At 36.3% G+C, this 12,898-nt stretch overlaps 1 protein-coding gene across 1 annotated transcript; it reads right to left on the bottom strand.

The window, feature by feature from the left end:
• Window positions 1–1,775: 1,775 nt before the first annotated feature.
• LOC136800920 (uncharacterized) lies at window positions 1,776–10,847 on the bottom strand. The gene is made up of 9 exons (XM_067057532.1): window positions 10,515–10,847; window positions 8,891–9,276; window positions 8,003–8,097; window positions 6,571–6,730; window positions 5,580–5,649; window positions 4,749–4,802; window positions 3,306–3,523; window positions 2,645–2,813; window positions 1,776–2,162 (listed from the first exon to the last, which is right to left on the bottom strand). Exons 1-9 carry the CDS (start codon window positions 10,804–10,806, stop codon window positions 2,056–2,058), a joined length of 1,551 nt encoding a protein of 516 aa, XP_066913633.1. The 5' UTR covers window positions 10,807–10,847; the 3' UTR covers window positions 1,776–2,055.
• Between the last annotated feature and the right edge of the window lie 2,051 nt (window positions 10,848–12,898).

The raw sequence follows: 12,898 nt of genomic DNA, 5'->3' as shown, positions 1-12,898 counted from the left end.
TTGGTAGAGGTCAAGTAAAAAAGACTTTCCATGGTTTCCTACATTCCACTGCTCCCAAAATCGGAACAAATTTCTACAAAATTTCTGAAATTTCACTAAAAGCTCGGCTCGAGGCATGATTCATAAATCATAAGCATATAATAAGCATAACCTATGCCTGGATGCTTTGAAAACTTAAGCATACACGAGCCTGACCAAGGGGCATACACTTGCTTATAAAAAAAAAACATGTATTTTCGGACTGATTGAATCTTCAATATGACGCCCCCAATCGATACACTTTTTTGTATGAATACACGTTTTTTTATTAGAACCCAGTTTATAAGAACATTCAGGCTGAAATTTATCGCAAAATTAAGAACATCGTAAGAACACGCCCAGCCTCTGTTTGGAAAAAAATGACAAGAAACTACAATTTGTTCCTCTTTTCAAGCAGTTTTAACCGAACTTAGGGATGGATTTTCCAAAATTGAGAATCAAATTTTACCAATTTTAAGTGCTCTTTATTTTGCATGATATTGTCGATTTAGAGTAATCTGAAAAATTAAGAACGCATTTAAGAACATTTTAGGCTGAAAATTGCTAAAAAAATAAGCATATCCAGGCTCAGCCAAATTTTAGGTGTTTTAATAAAAAAAACGTGTATCCAAAATTTTTGAAGCATTCGGATGGTCTTAACTTTTTGAGTTTTAAGCCTAAAAGTGTTCTTAACATGTTCTTATTTTCACCATTTTGAAAGTATATAGGTGTTTAAGTGTCCAAAAAACCTTAAAATGTTCATAACTTGTTCTTAACATTTTGGCCATCGAAGCTTTATGTTCTTATAAAGAAACACCTATAAACTTTTTTTTGTAAGAACCAGCAAACTTTTGACTGAATTCTTTAACTTCTGTTTTGCGAGTTTTATCAGCTTTCTTTCCATAGATTCCCTTCATGAGGGGCCTACAAGATTGGATAAACAGAGCCGTATAAAAGAATATTTAAAGCTATCCTTAACATATATTTTGCTCCAAAAATTATTGTCTAAAAACCATTATTTTTCGACACAGTTCGTGACATTCCTGGTTGAGTCTTGGTTGTCAAAAATATCAGGTTCTTTTCTTTTGTGGTTATGAATAATAAATCTCTATCTCACAGCCCTGGTAGAACTTTTTATCACATGGGGGTAAATAATTTCATATCGAGACCTGATGGGGATAGAACTTCTATTGTTACATCCCCTTCTCACAGACCCGGTGAGATTTTTTCAGCCAGTGGGGGTAAAAGCAGCGGATCAAAACTCAATGGGAATTGGAATTCCATTGTTTTTGAGTCAGAAAATTCAGTGGTGATGAGAAAAATAGCATAATATTTTGCATTGGTGATTAGTTTATTTGATTATTTTCAGTGAGGATGAAAATTAGAGTATGATTTTCCACCGGGGACGACATTTCGGCCAATTTTTCCAATGAGAAGGATTCCCAGTGGGGTTGTGAGAAGGGTGTTTTGTTCATAGCACAAAAAATTCCAATCGGGATGGTTTAGGAATTTTCTATTGACTTTCTATTTCCAAGTGGGACTAAATTTTAATTTATCCACTTTATCCACTGAATACGAAAATTTGGTCAAATTTTCTGGTGGGGTGGGGTTTCCCATCGAGTCAGTGGCACATGGATGTAATACTGTAAGAGTCAATTGGCTCATCCAAATCTTAATCCTCAGTTTTTGTCAATTCATCATGCTACTGGTTCCAGTAGAGTTAGTCTATGTTTCAATCTTGAAAAAAACAGAAAGTTTTTCAATCAACTGTGAACTTGTAAACAGGTTTTAGACCATGTCAAACATATCAGATGAAGAGATTTTTAATTGTAATTCCAATGTCTTTTAACAAGCGTTACATTCCTTCCTATGTTTCCGACGTACTTGCTCTATTGTCTTAAATCCACACCATTGCACTGTAAACTGGTTTATTTATACGTCTTATTCATTGTACCAAACCGTCATCTTCCACCCGAAAAAAAGTCAATTTGTAAACAATGTTAAGATCTGTTACAAATAATCGTAAAAACTCATTTTTTAAAAGAATGGCGTAACATTTGCTTTGATTTCATCCTTATCTTTTCTGGTGCTGTTTGGAACGTCGACTTTCATCTGATTGGTATCCCCATCTTGTTTTCGGAGATCTGAAAAACAAACAGAGTAAATTTATTGCATTTGCTTTTCCCAAGAATAGAGTAAAACGCAAAAGGCTGGGAAGTCTCCATATGGAAGTAGAAAAACAGCAACAAAAGTTGTTTTGAACCATCGGGATCGATTTTTTTAAATTGAGTAATTCTAGGCTATCAGCATGATTTTTAAATTGTTCTCCCTTTTTGGTGGTTTTGAGCCTCGTTGATCTATAAAATTATTCCTATAAAGAGAATTTATCGGCGATCCAAAAGCAGCTTTGGAGCTACTTTCCAGAGGGTCTAACTTTTGATGCAATGATTTCATGTGAAGAATGATTTTATAGATAAAATCAAAAAGGATGAAGCGCATTTTTTTCAAGTGGAATATTTTTCAGAATCTGGCAATGAATTTTTTGTTCAGTCAGATGGGAAACAAGTGTTCCGTCTATAAAGCCTCTTTGGCTTTGAACTCAGAGGGTCAGAGCCTTTCAACTTACCAACTTCAGAATCGATCTTCATCTTTTTCTTTAATTTATTCATACACTCATGTCCAGTTCCCAGTATGCATACAAACAAAACCACGCCCAAACAAACTGCAAGGAATGGGATGAATAGTTCGTTCTCGAAAGATAGCAATCCGTTGCTTGAATCTTCAGAAGTGAGGTCCTAAAAACAACAATTTAGAACAGTTATAATGTTTGAACCTCAAATTGTTCTTATCCTGTATTCTTACAATTCTTATTTTTATAAGCTTATAGGGTCAAATTGAGGTGTTTTAGGTTCTACATTTTTACAACTTGACCTTTTCGTTGATTGATGATGCTCAGCATTGTTCTTAAATTATCTTTTTTTGGCGATTTTGAGCCTCATTGTTTTTGTTTTTTTTAAGAGTTTTCATTCTAATCAAGGAAAAGAATTTTACGGGCGCACTAAGGCAGGGGTGTATATTTGAATTCAGTATCAAATATCGTATTACTTTAGGCTGCTAGCATCCACTAATGGATTCGTACTTATTATATACTACCGTTTTGTAATGGTCTGTGATTACTTCGAATAAACGCTCCAAGCGTAAATTTTTGGATTTTTAGGAAGGGCGTTTATCCGAGTGAGGCGTTCAAAAGAAGAGGGCGTTTATACGAACTAATACGATATACTCACTGAGGCTAACATAAGCCCTGAATACATTAAACACGATTTCATAGCCAATCTGTTATCTTTAATAGCTTCACCAAAGAAGTTTTGATCTGCGTCACTGCTGAAAAGTGCACCATAGCTCACTGAGCTCGATTGCCAGACCACTGTTGACTTTTGAAAGGATGTCCATCTGTTTGGGTCCAGAGAACGCAAGTATGGATCGACCAAAATTCCAGCAATACCTTTGTAAAAAGATCAAAGGAGATTAGCATACACGTTTTTTTTATAAAAACAAACTATATAAGAACATAAGGCTTCGCTGGCAAAAATATTAAGAACAAGCTAAGAACATTTTAAGGCTTCGTGGACTCAAAAACACCCTATTTTTTTAGAAAATGATCAAATATATTCACAAAATAGTCAAAATTAGAACATGATAAGAACATTTTTAGGCTTAAAACGCAAAAAGCTAAGAACATCTGAAGGATTCAAAAATTTTAGATGTTCTTATAAAAAGAATATGAACTTAAGTAAGTTTAGTACATTTAGTATGTGAACGCAGTTGAAGCCGGAAGGCTCCTCTCTCACACTTTCCCTTGATCCTATCTAGAACTTCTGAGAATCAATCAGAGAGGCATCGAGTACCAATTTTTACTATGTACAAACTCTTTGGTATGGTCCGGCCAGGGATTGGCCCCTGGAACTTGCATATCTAGCCTGACGCTCTTCCACTGCACCACGGGTGTGTGTTTAACGCCCGGGGGGGGGCAGTGGGTTTACCAACTGACGGTATGTGCGGCGAAAAAATTGGCTTTTAGAATCGCACCCTTACAGTGCAAAAAAAATCGGTGAAATTCATACCCTTACAGTGCATTTTTTAAATTTTAAACTCTTTTAGAGCAAAAAAAAATCAACATTTTCGAGCAAAAATTTGCAATTTTTCCCAGATTTGTTGAAATTTCCACCCTTACAGTGCATTTATCAAAAGTCCACCCTTACAGTGCATTTCTGATATTTTGAAAAACATACCCTTAACCGCCGCAAATACCCGTCGGTCAATTTACCTGACTGCCCCCTCCCCCGGGGTTTAACGATTGCCAAACCACCCCGGATAAGGGTTTACAACGATAAATATCCCATAATTGAACCCTTTAAAATTCGGTTATAAATTGTCTTAAGGGAGGAGAAATTATTATCACATCCAAAAGGGTACTCTTCTAGTCTGCAATTTTAATATTAAATATGAATATGAACAAAAACACGATTTGACTTCTAATTTCAATAAATTGAGGACCAGAATGTCGAATCTCTTATGTTGAATTTGAAGCCACTTATTTCCTGTTGTGGCCCGCGTTATTTTCACACAAATGCTTGATTAGAAGTTTATCGCTATAATTTGGAACATTTTAAACATGAAAGCAAAAAAATTGTTAGATTCAATCTGTCAACTGGAAAACTTTGACTAACCTATTTCTTCAGTTGGTTTCTTCATCTCTTTGAGCATATCATCTACCGAGTCAACTGAAAAATATGGTTTAAATATTTTTTACAGATGTCTGATTCAAAATTGACTTGGTTGGGCAATACATATATATTTTTGTTTGAATTACAAAGAAATTTGCTTTTTCATAAATTAGTTAAAGTGCCACGACTGCCCCTTTAAAGCTTACGGGTAAGCGACCGCCAATCCGCCATCGGATCTGTGACATCTTTTCGGGACGTGAGCACATGAGCCTTCTTCGAAAATTGAATTTGTTTTAAAGTCATGTCCGCTGCTCATACCTTGGCAAACTGGCTAGCATTTTCTATGAGCCAAAAGTGTGACGTTTTACAAGTGTGTGAAGTGTTAAGTGTTACAGTAAAAATGTGAAGACAAATGTATCTACTTTGAAAATGGGCTATTCTAGAAATAGTCTGTACCCCCTGTGACATCCAGAGTGGCATAGAATATAAAAACTCTAGGGTGGTCCGGATTTCTTAGTGTAAAAATCTAATGTAGTAATACCATATGTTGAGGAGGGAGATCCAGGGTGGTTAGCATATGTTGAGAAGGAAAATCCAGAGTAGTTTAAAAAATGAGAGAAAAATCCAGGGGGGTCTTAAAAATTTGAAAACAAATCCAGGGTGTCACTTTTCCCGAAAAAGACCTACTCAACATAGAAGGTAAATTTTTTCTGGAATAGCCCAATACTTCCCAGCTGGCACACAACGTCGGTTCAACGTTTTTCTAATATTCACAACGTCCATATAACGTTAGATGAACGTTGAAACAACGTTGTGTGTCAGCTGGGTTCTTACATTTGACTGGTATTGCTCCTTTCTCGATTGCCAAACTGACTTCAAACATTCGATGATTCAACACACCAACCTGAGTAAATTTTTAAATATGAAAATTTTTTTATATTTCATAAATTTCATGTTTCTTATTTGGGGATGAGCTGGAGTTTTTACAAGATACTTCACTAATTGGTCATTTAAAGTGATAGAGATGACGCGTTCTTTAGAAAAAGTAATAAGATTCTTTTATTACATCTTAACGACCAACCAATCAAATAAGAGCTTGTAAAAACTCCAGCTTGTCCCCTAATTTGACACCACTGCGATTAATTTGACACCACTGTAATTGTGTTTAAGCTATAGTACTTAGCGTCTTGGCATAGAGGCAATGGACGCCAAAAGGAATCTCTGATCCCTTATCCCCTTACGCCCCTTAGATATTTTAAAACCTTAAAGATTTTCCAAGCGAAAGTGGTCCCAAAAAGCCGACTTTGGGAAAAAGTACTTCCAGGTCGTCTAAGCTCTGGACGACCCACCACGCTGCTCCATGTAACTAACCTAACTTAAGGCCGTTCTCCACTTGCACGCGCTTCGATCTCACTTTTTTGAGCGAAGCTTCTACACGATTGGTCAAAAGAAAAATAGAGCAACTTCATTGGCGCGATCTGAGTTAACGGTTGAAAAAAGTTGAAATGTGTTCAATTTAGATTTTCGAGTACGCGCTACATTTTTATGACGTAATCTTTTTTCCAAGCAAAAATTATTGAAGCCAAAAGGTGCAATCGCAGCGCGCGCAAAGTGTAGACCGGCCTTTAGAAGATACGCACCACATAAGCAAATTACCTGGTAATGCTAGGACATTTTCTATGGTGTATATGGAGATTTGAATTAGAGAGAGTTGACTGTATTACCCAGCTGGCACTCAACGTTGTTTCAACGTTCATATAATGTTAAATGGACGTTGTGAACATTAAATTGACGTCGAAACAACGTTGTGTGCCAGCTGGGTTACCTTGTCTCCAGATTCGAGTGTCTTTGGTGTTGAATCTGCTGCATCTGTAACGACACTGGTCAAAGAAGCAGTCAACATTGAACAGATTGTAATGCCGGCCAATATCCAAATGACGGAGAAAATACGACCGGAAAGACTTTTTGGCGCTTTATCACCGTAACTGAAATGATGAAAAATAATTTTTTGATCAAAAGATGCTATTTTAGAAAATGCATTTATCATCAGTTAACCAGTTTTATGACATAAGCCTTAGAATTTAGAACATATATTTCTGATTTTATGTAATTTGTTTACCACGTACATTGGGGAAGAAATTCTTTATGCGAATGAACCCTTAGCAATGTATATCGATAGTGATAACCCAGTCTGTAAAATCTTCTTAACTCTTAATAGTTCTGGATCATGAGTATCAGTAAAAACGTAGAAACATTGAAGATTTTAGATATAAACTTTAGTCGTCTTTCCGCTACTGAATATGCTTTAAGAATGTAAAAATATGATAACTATGTACAGTACGCAATCTAAAAAACGTGTTTGAGTCACGTGATTGTGCACGCACCGTTTCTTTCCCCAGACTTCTCGCTACTCTCTACCCGGTCCTCTCACGCTTCAAAGGTGCATGGGTACATTCATGCATTCGGATTCATAAAACACAGATTTTTTCACAAAATTCTAGAAAGAAAACAAGATTAGGAAAGGAACTATAATTAACTCTCTCTAGGACCATTGTACAGGCGTTACGATTCTTTAGCATATTTTTGTTAAGGATAGGAAATGTTTAAATTGGTTTAAGAATGTTCAGGAGTAGAGAAGGGGAGTAGTTCTGTTCCAATGAAAATAGTGGAGGGTAACATCTTTCATTCCATTTTTTTTTTTTTTTTTGGTGTCTATACTGTGTTCGAAACCGTACAATCTCGACCCTGGGGGTACTAGGGTTTCGAGATGATGGGGGTTTGCCGCTCATCTTTCAATCCTCGTGGAACAATTAGAAAATTTTGTGGATTTTACTACCTTTATTGGGACTAACTAGACGAACTTTCGATGTTTTTAGGGACAAAAAATTTAAATTTCCTATTTTTCCGATCCTTTAATGGAACTGAGATTTGATTTTCTGATTTTCCATCCCTTAGTGGGACTTTAGAAGTCCAAAAAAGGTACCCATAAGGGTGGCACATACCCGTACCCTTTATTCGCCTAAGTGCCTCCCCCCAACCGTACTGATGATGTAAAAATATTCGGATATTATGCTAATGGAGTAAGGAAGATTCGAATAAACAGGTTCGAATGAGACAGACTTGATTGTATAAGTCAAATAAGGAAATTAAAAAACGTGTATTGCTCAAGAGTGGTCATGCTAACAAAACTCCACGCTAAATACACTCTGGTACAGAAAAAACGAATAGTATAAAAACCAAAAGTAAACTGAACCTACCCTACGGTGGTCATGCTAACAAAACTCCACCAAAACCCATCGAAAATTCCTTCATGAAAAACTCTACTGAATTCATCTGTGTTTTTTCTTGTTTCCTATGAAGAAATTCAAGTACAATCTATGTCAAAATGAATTAAGAATTTTGCCTTTTTCCTTGTTTTTCGAAATTTGAAGTTCGGGCGATAAAGTCACTTTTATTGGGCGATTTGTTAATTTTATTTGCTGAGAGGCATCAAGTACCACCTGGCCGAGGATTGACCTTGCACACCGTAGCTGGATGCTCTACCACTACACTAAAGTTGCTTCAGTTTAAAAGGTACTGTTTACCGATAGTACGCAAACTGGTCTAGCGACGAAAAATAACAAACCAAACAAATAAGAAGGTTCTTGTGTGCAGAATTTTATTCAAAAGATCAAAAGTTAAGAAGCTGTACAATAAAAGCTCCGTCCTAGTTTCTGAGCTGCCCCTGAAAACACGTCTTTCTCACAGACAGCACAGTAAGCCAGTAAGCCAGTAGCCAGAGGGGGTAAGAATGATAGACTTGATATTCCCATATTTTTTATGGCTTTGGATTTGAATTCCAAATATTTTCAAGTCAGAAAAATCAAAGAATGGAAGAAATAGCACAATACTTTGCAGTGATGATTTATTTGCTTAGTTTTAGTGGAGACACAATTTAGAGTAAAACATTCCACTGGGCACGATATTTTGGCTAATTTTTTTGCAGTGGGAGTCTGTGAGAAAGAGGATTCTAGGACAATTACCCCCAAGACAATTACCCACGGGACAATAGGTCCTGTGGGCAATTGTCAGGGAGGCAATGGGTCCTGCCACCAAGAAAGAGGTGTCTAAAAGCTTAGTATCAATATGGTTGTAAAGATACTCACCAATAACCAACCAACAGCTCCAGCGATGAAAGATAACAACAAACAAATAAGAAGGAGTGGAACCAAAGTGTAGAGGCCCAACAACAATTTGGCTAGTCGTTCTTCACTTGTTAAATGATTAGTCATAAAGACTGCTTCACTCATTTCAAACATGGGTGTAAAAGGCAGACCGTATAACTTGGTGGCTGATGTTGAACCGAATATTGGTAGAATGATATCAAATATGCCAACATCTTTGGTTATATTTCGATAATCTCCGAACATTTCTGTGTTGTTATTGTAATATCTTACATTACCTGTTTCTTTGTTTGAACGTAAACCTGTTCCATTGTAGAATTTGGATTTGCAGGAACAACAGAGCGGAAATATCTCACCCATGAAGAATCCTAGAGGAGAAAAATAAAAGCACGGCGATCTTAGATTGGATAAATCGGATTCAAATTTCCTTGTTTTAGCCAAATTTTAGGAAATTAACTGAGAAGAAATGCTTTCTTTTTCTTTTATCCTTTAGAGGACAAATATAAGTACATTATGTTAACTTTTCAAGTCTCTAGAACTTTCCTATCCGGAATTATCTTGATTCCGATTTAGAGGGATCTCAACCGGGATGAGGACGGGATAGAGGGATCTCTCGAAAACGAAAGTGCCCAATAACTGATGAAGAGTTTGATGTATCAAAAAACCTTTTTTCCTACTTTTACATTGCTATAAGGAGACTTTATATACCAAATTTCATCTCCTTATGAGCACTTCTTAAGGAGATACAGGGGATATTAGCCAAAATTGACCTTTGAGGTTCAAACCATTTATTTCAAAACCCCGAGAAGGAGCTAGATTTGGAGCTTCTGGATGGGAAATGAAGCCATTTACTTCCCATCCAGAACACGTGACGACCCGTGTGTTTTTCAAAAAAAAATTCTAAATGCGGGGCAAACTTAAGGCTTCCTTTTTCTTCCTTGCTAAAGGTTGAAGATTCGTCTCTAGCCTTTTCGGTGCTTCGAACTGTGAGGAACCCACTTCTCGTAAAGTAAAATAAAAGCTTTTTAGATAATCTAACCGTAGTCGTGACAAACGATAGTCCTTACCCCAATAAGCATAAAGTACATTGGAGTCTCACTCACCCTCAACTAACACCCACGGAAAATACAAATTTATTCGAGCTATAATAATTTCGTGTTATTGAGACTATGTTTATGACCATGTTAATTCCTATGTAAGGAATTGTTAACGGAAGGGCTTTCAAGTAATAAAGATTTGGGTTATGGAGGTTCCACTGTATAATATCAGGGGTGATCAAAGCAAATTTTTCGGAAAATAAGCTAGAAAGCTATTAAGTAATCCCAGGTCTGACCCATATATTGGAGTTGCTTACCTGGGGGGTCAGGGTCCCTTTTTTAGACTCTGAGATTTCAAAGAGGGTCCCAAATTTACTATTTTTCAAAATATGTATCTAATAGGTTCAACTTTCCGAGTGAAAATTTTTAGTTTTGACAGGGTCCCAATTTTACCAAAAATTCATTTCTGACAGGATCCACTTTTGAAACTCTGGCGACACGTCCCCGTCGGCTGTTTAGTGCCTTTCCCCGGAGTTGCTTATTAAGAAAATGTGTATAATTAGACTTACTTGGAACGAGGATCGTTGAAAATGGCTTTGCATCCGTAACAAAAAATCGTCTCTTGACTCTACAAATAGGATTAGTGTTATCATGGCATATTGGCAATGCATTGTATTTCTCAAGTTTTCTGGTTGTGTTGCCAGGACAATCGTTTAAATCGATTTGCAGTTCAGCAGTACATTCCGGCACTTCAGTAGGCTGTGTCTGATTAGTGTTGTTGTTTGGTGGTGGTTGTTTTGCTTTGGTCAATCTTGCAGTAATAAGTACCAGTAACAAACAAAGTATTGTTGGATATTTCATAATGTGTTGCCTTGCTTTATTTACTGGTTTGAAAGAATAATCAGATATTTTTCATACACAGGTTGCAAAATTAAACTCTGAAGACAAATTACGCTTTTATTCGAAATTTTTATGTGCTTGTTACATGACATTTATTTCTGATTAGTTCGAAATTAATTGACACGAATTAAGTTATCAAGCATTTAAAGTTGTGAAGCAAGTAACATGGGAATAAAATCGTGAATTTTTTCGAGTAATCACATGTTTTGACTGTACTGATATAATTTTGCAACCCGTGTATCGGGGTTACTTTAACTGATAACTGTATTTAACTCGAATCGAATGACTTATACAGTTTGATATACAGAAAATGAGATTGCATATTCGTCAGATTGTTTTGTTTCTACCCATCCCTTTAGAGCTTGAGCGTGGTTTGCAGAAAACAATCAGGATCTAATCTCAGGTTAACTCGAAGTCAACAGCCAATTCGATACACTCGATTATTTGATGGTGTTTAAATTCGCAACCAACGAGAAAACACCCCCTTCTCACAGACCCGGTGGGATTTTTTGAGCCAGTGGGAAAAAAAGTAACGGACTGAAACTTGATGGAAATTGATGTTCCAATATTTTTTATGGCTTAGGATTTCTATTCTCTTTCTTTCTTCTAGTCAGAAAATTCAGTGGGAATGGGAAAAAAAGCATAATATTTCGCCGTGAGGATTGATTTATTTGATACACTCGATTATCTGATGGTGTTTAAATTTCCAATCAACGAGAAAACATCCCCTTCTCACAGACCCGGTGGGATTTTTTGAGCCAGTGGGAAAAAAACGTAACGGACTGAAACTTGATGGAGATTGATTTTCCAATAGCAATATTTCTTATGACTGGGGATTTCAATTCTTTGTTTTCAAGTCAGAAAATTCAGTGGGAATGGGAAAAAAAGCTTAATATTTTTCAGTGAGGATTGGTTTATTTGATTATTTTCAGTGGGGAAAAAAATTGGAGGATAGTTTTCAAACGGGGCAGGACGATATTTTGGCCAATCTTTCCAATGGGAAGGGGTCCCGGTGGGTGAGAATGGGGTTCGAGAAACTCTTGTAAACGACGTTCTACTATTCGAAAGCACTTACTTACTTATCGAAAAATAATCCCTCTTTAAAATCAAACCAGAGAGCGTCAACTGTATATTTTTTTATCTTCAATCTTTGAGATTGTTATCTTCTAGATCCTTAAGATTTGATAGATAGATATAAGCTCTCTGAATGTATTTGGGATGGGTCCTACCCACGATGGAGTAGGAATCACAGCGCTGACAGACACTGCAACCTGACTGACAAGAACTGCCAAGCCATGGCGTATACCATGACACTCGAACGACACTGGGAGAGCGATGCTAAAGCGAGGCCAAACCTAATGAGTGCCACGGCACGTCACAATGTCTGTCTAATCTACCCACACTCTTATATCAGAGTAATGGTACCCTATTCCCCTCACATGGCCAGACAGGTTTTGATAGCTAGAAATAAATCATCATTTGTCTATAAGTTTTGCTTTGCAACGCTAAACAATGCAGACAAATTTTTGTAGTATTTTTCGAATTTGAAAGAATACGAAAAAGTTGTTTCAAGTCAAAAAGCTACTCTCAAATCCTGAAGAATATGGCAGAAAATCAAATTTTTCAAAAATGGAAAATTTTAATCTTTAAAGGAGCTCCCATCAAATATTTTAATTTAAATAGTAAAACAAGACGACTTGAAGTCGAAAATTTCGCCTAGAGTTTGAACTACATGGGAAAAACAAGAAGTAGATGAAGCTAATCTGAAATCTACTTTACATCGAGCCTTGATGAAACAATTTTACAACAAGAACAACGAGGCTTAAAATCGCTAAAAAAATAAGACCAATTTAAAAACAATTGCTGTTTAATTTTTAAAAATTCTCATAAAGTATATGCTTATAAAAAATTGATATGCTCTTATTGCACGCCATCCCTTGTTTACTTTGTAAGAACTAAGTACCGAAAGGTATATCACCATCTATCAAGAGTTATTGATTTGATTCTTATAATTTATAAAGTAAATGCTTATAAGAAAAATAAATATGCTCAT

The sequence above is a fragment of the Clytia hemisphaerica genome, unplaced genomic scaffold, assembly GCF_902728285.1.
Source record: "Clytia hemisphaerica strain Z4C2 unplaced genomic scaffold, Clytia hemisphaerica genome assembly, whole genome shotgun sequence".
Lineage (NCBI taxonomy): Eukaryota > Metazoa > Cnidaria > Hydrozoa > Leptothecata > Clytiidae > Clytia > Clytia hemisphaerica.
Note: the sequence above shows the minus strand (reverse complement) of the source record. Positions and strands in the feature narration are given on the sequence as shown.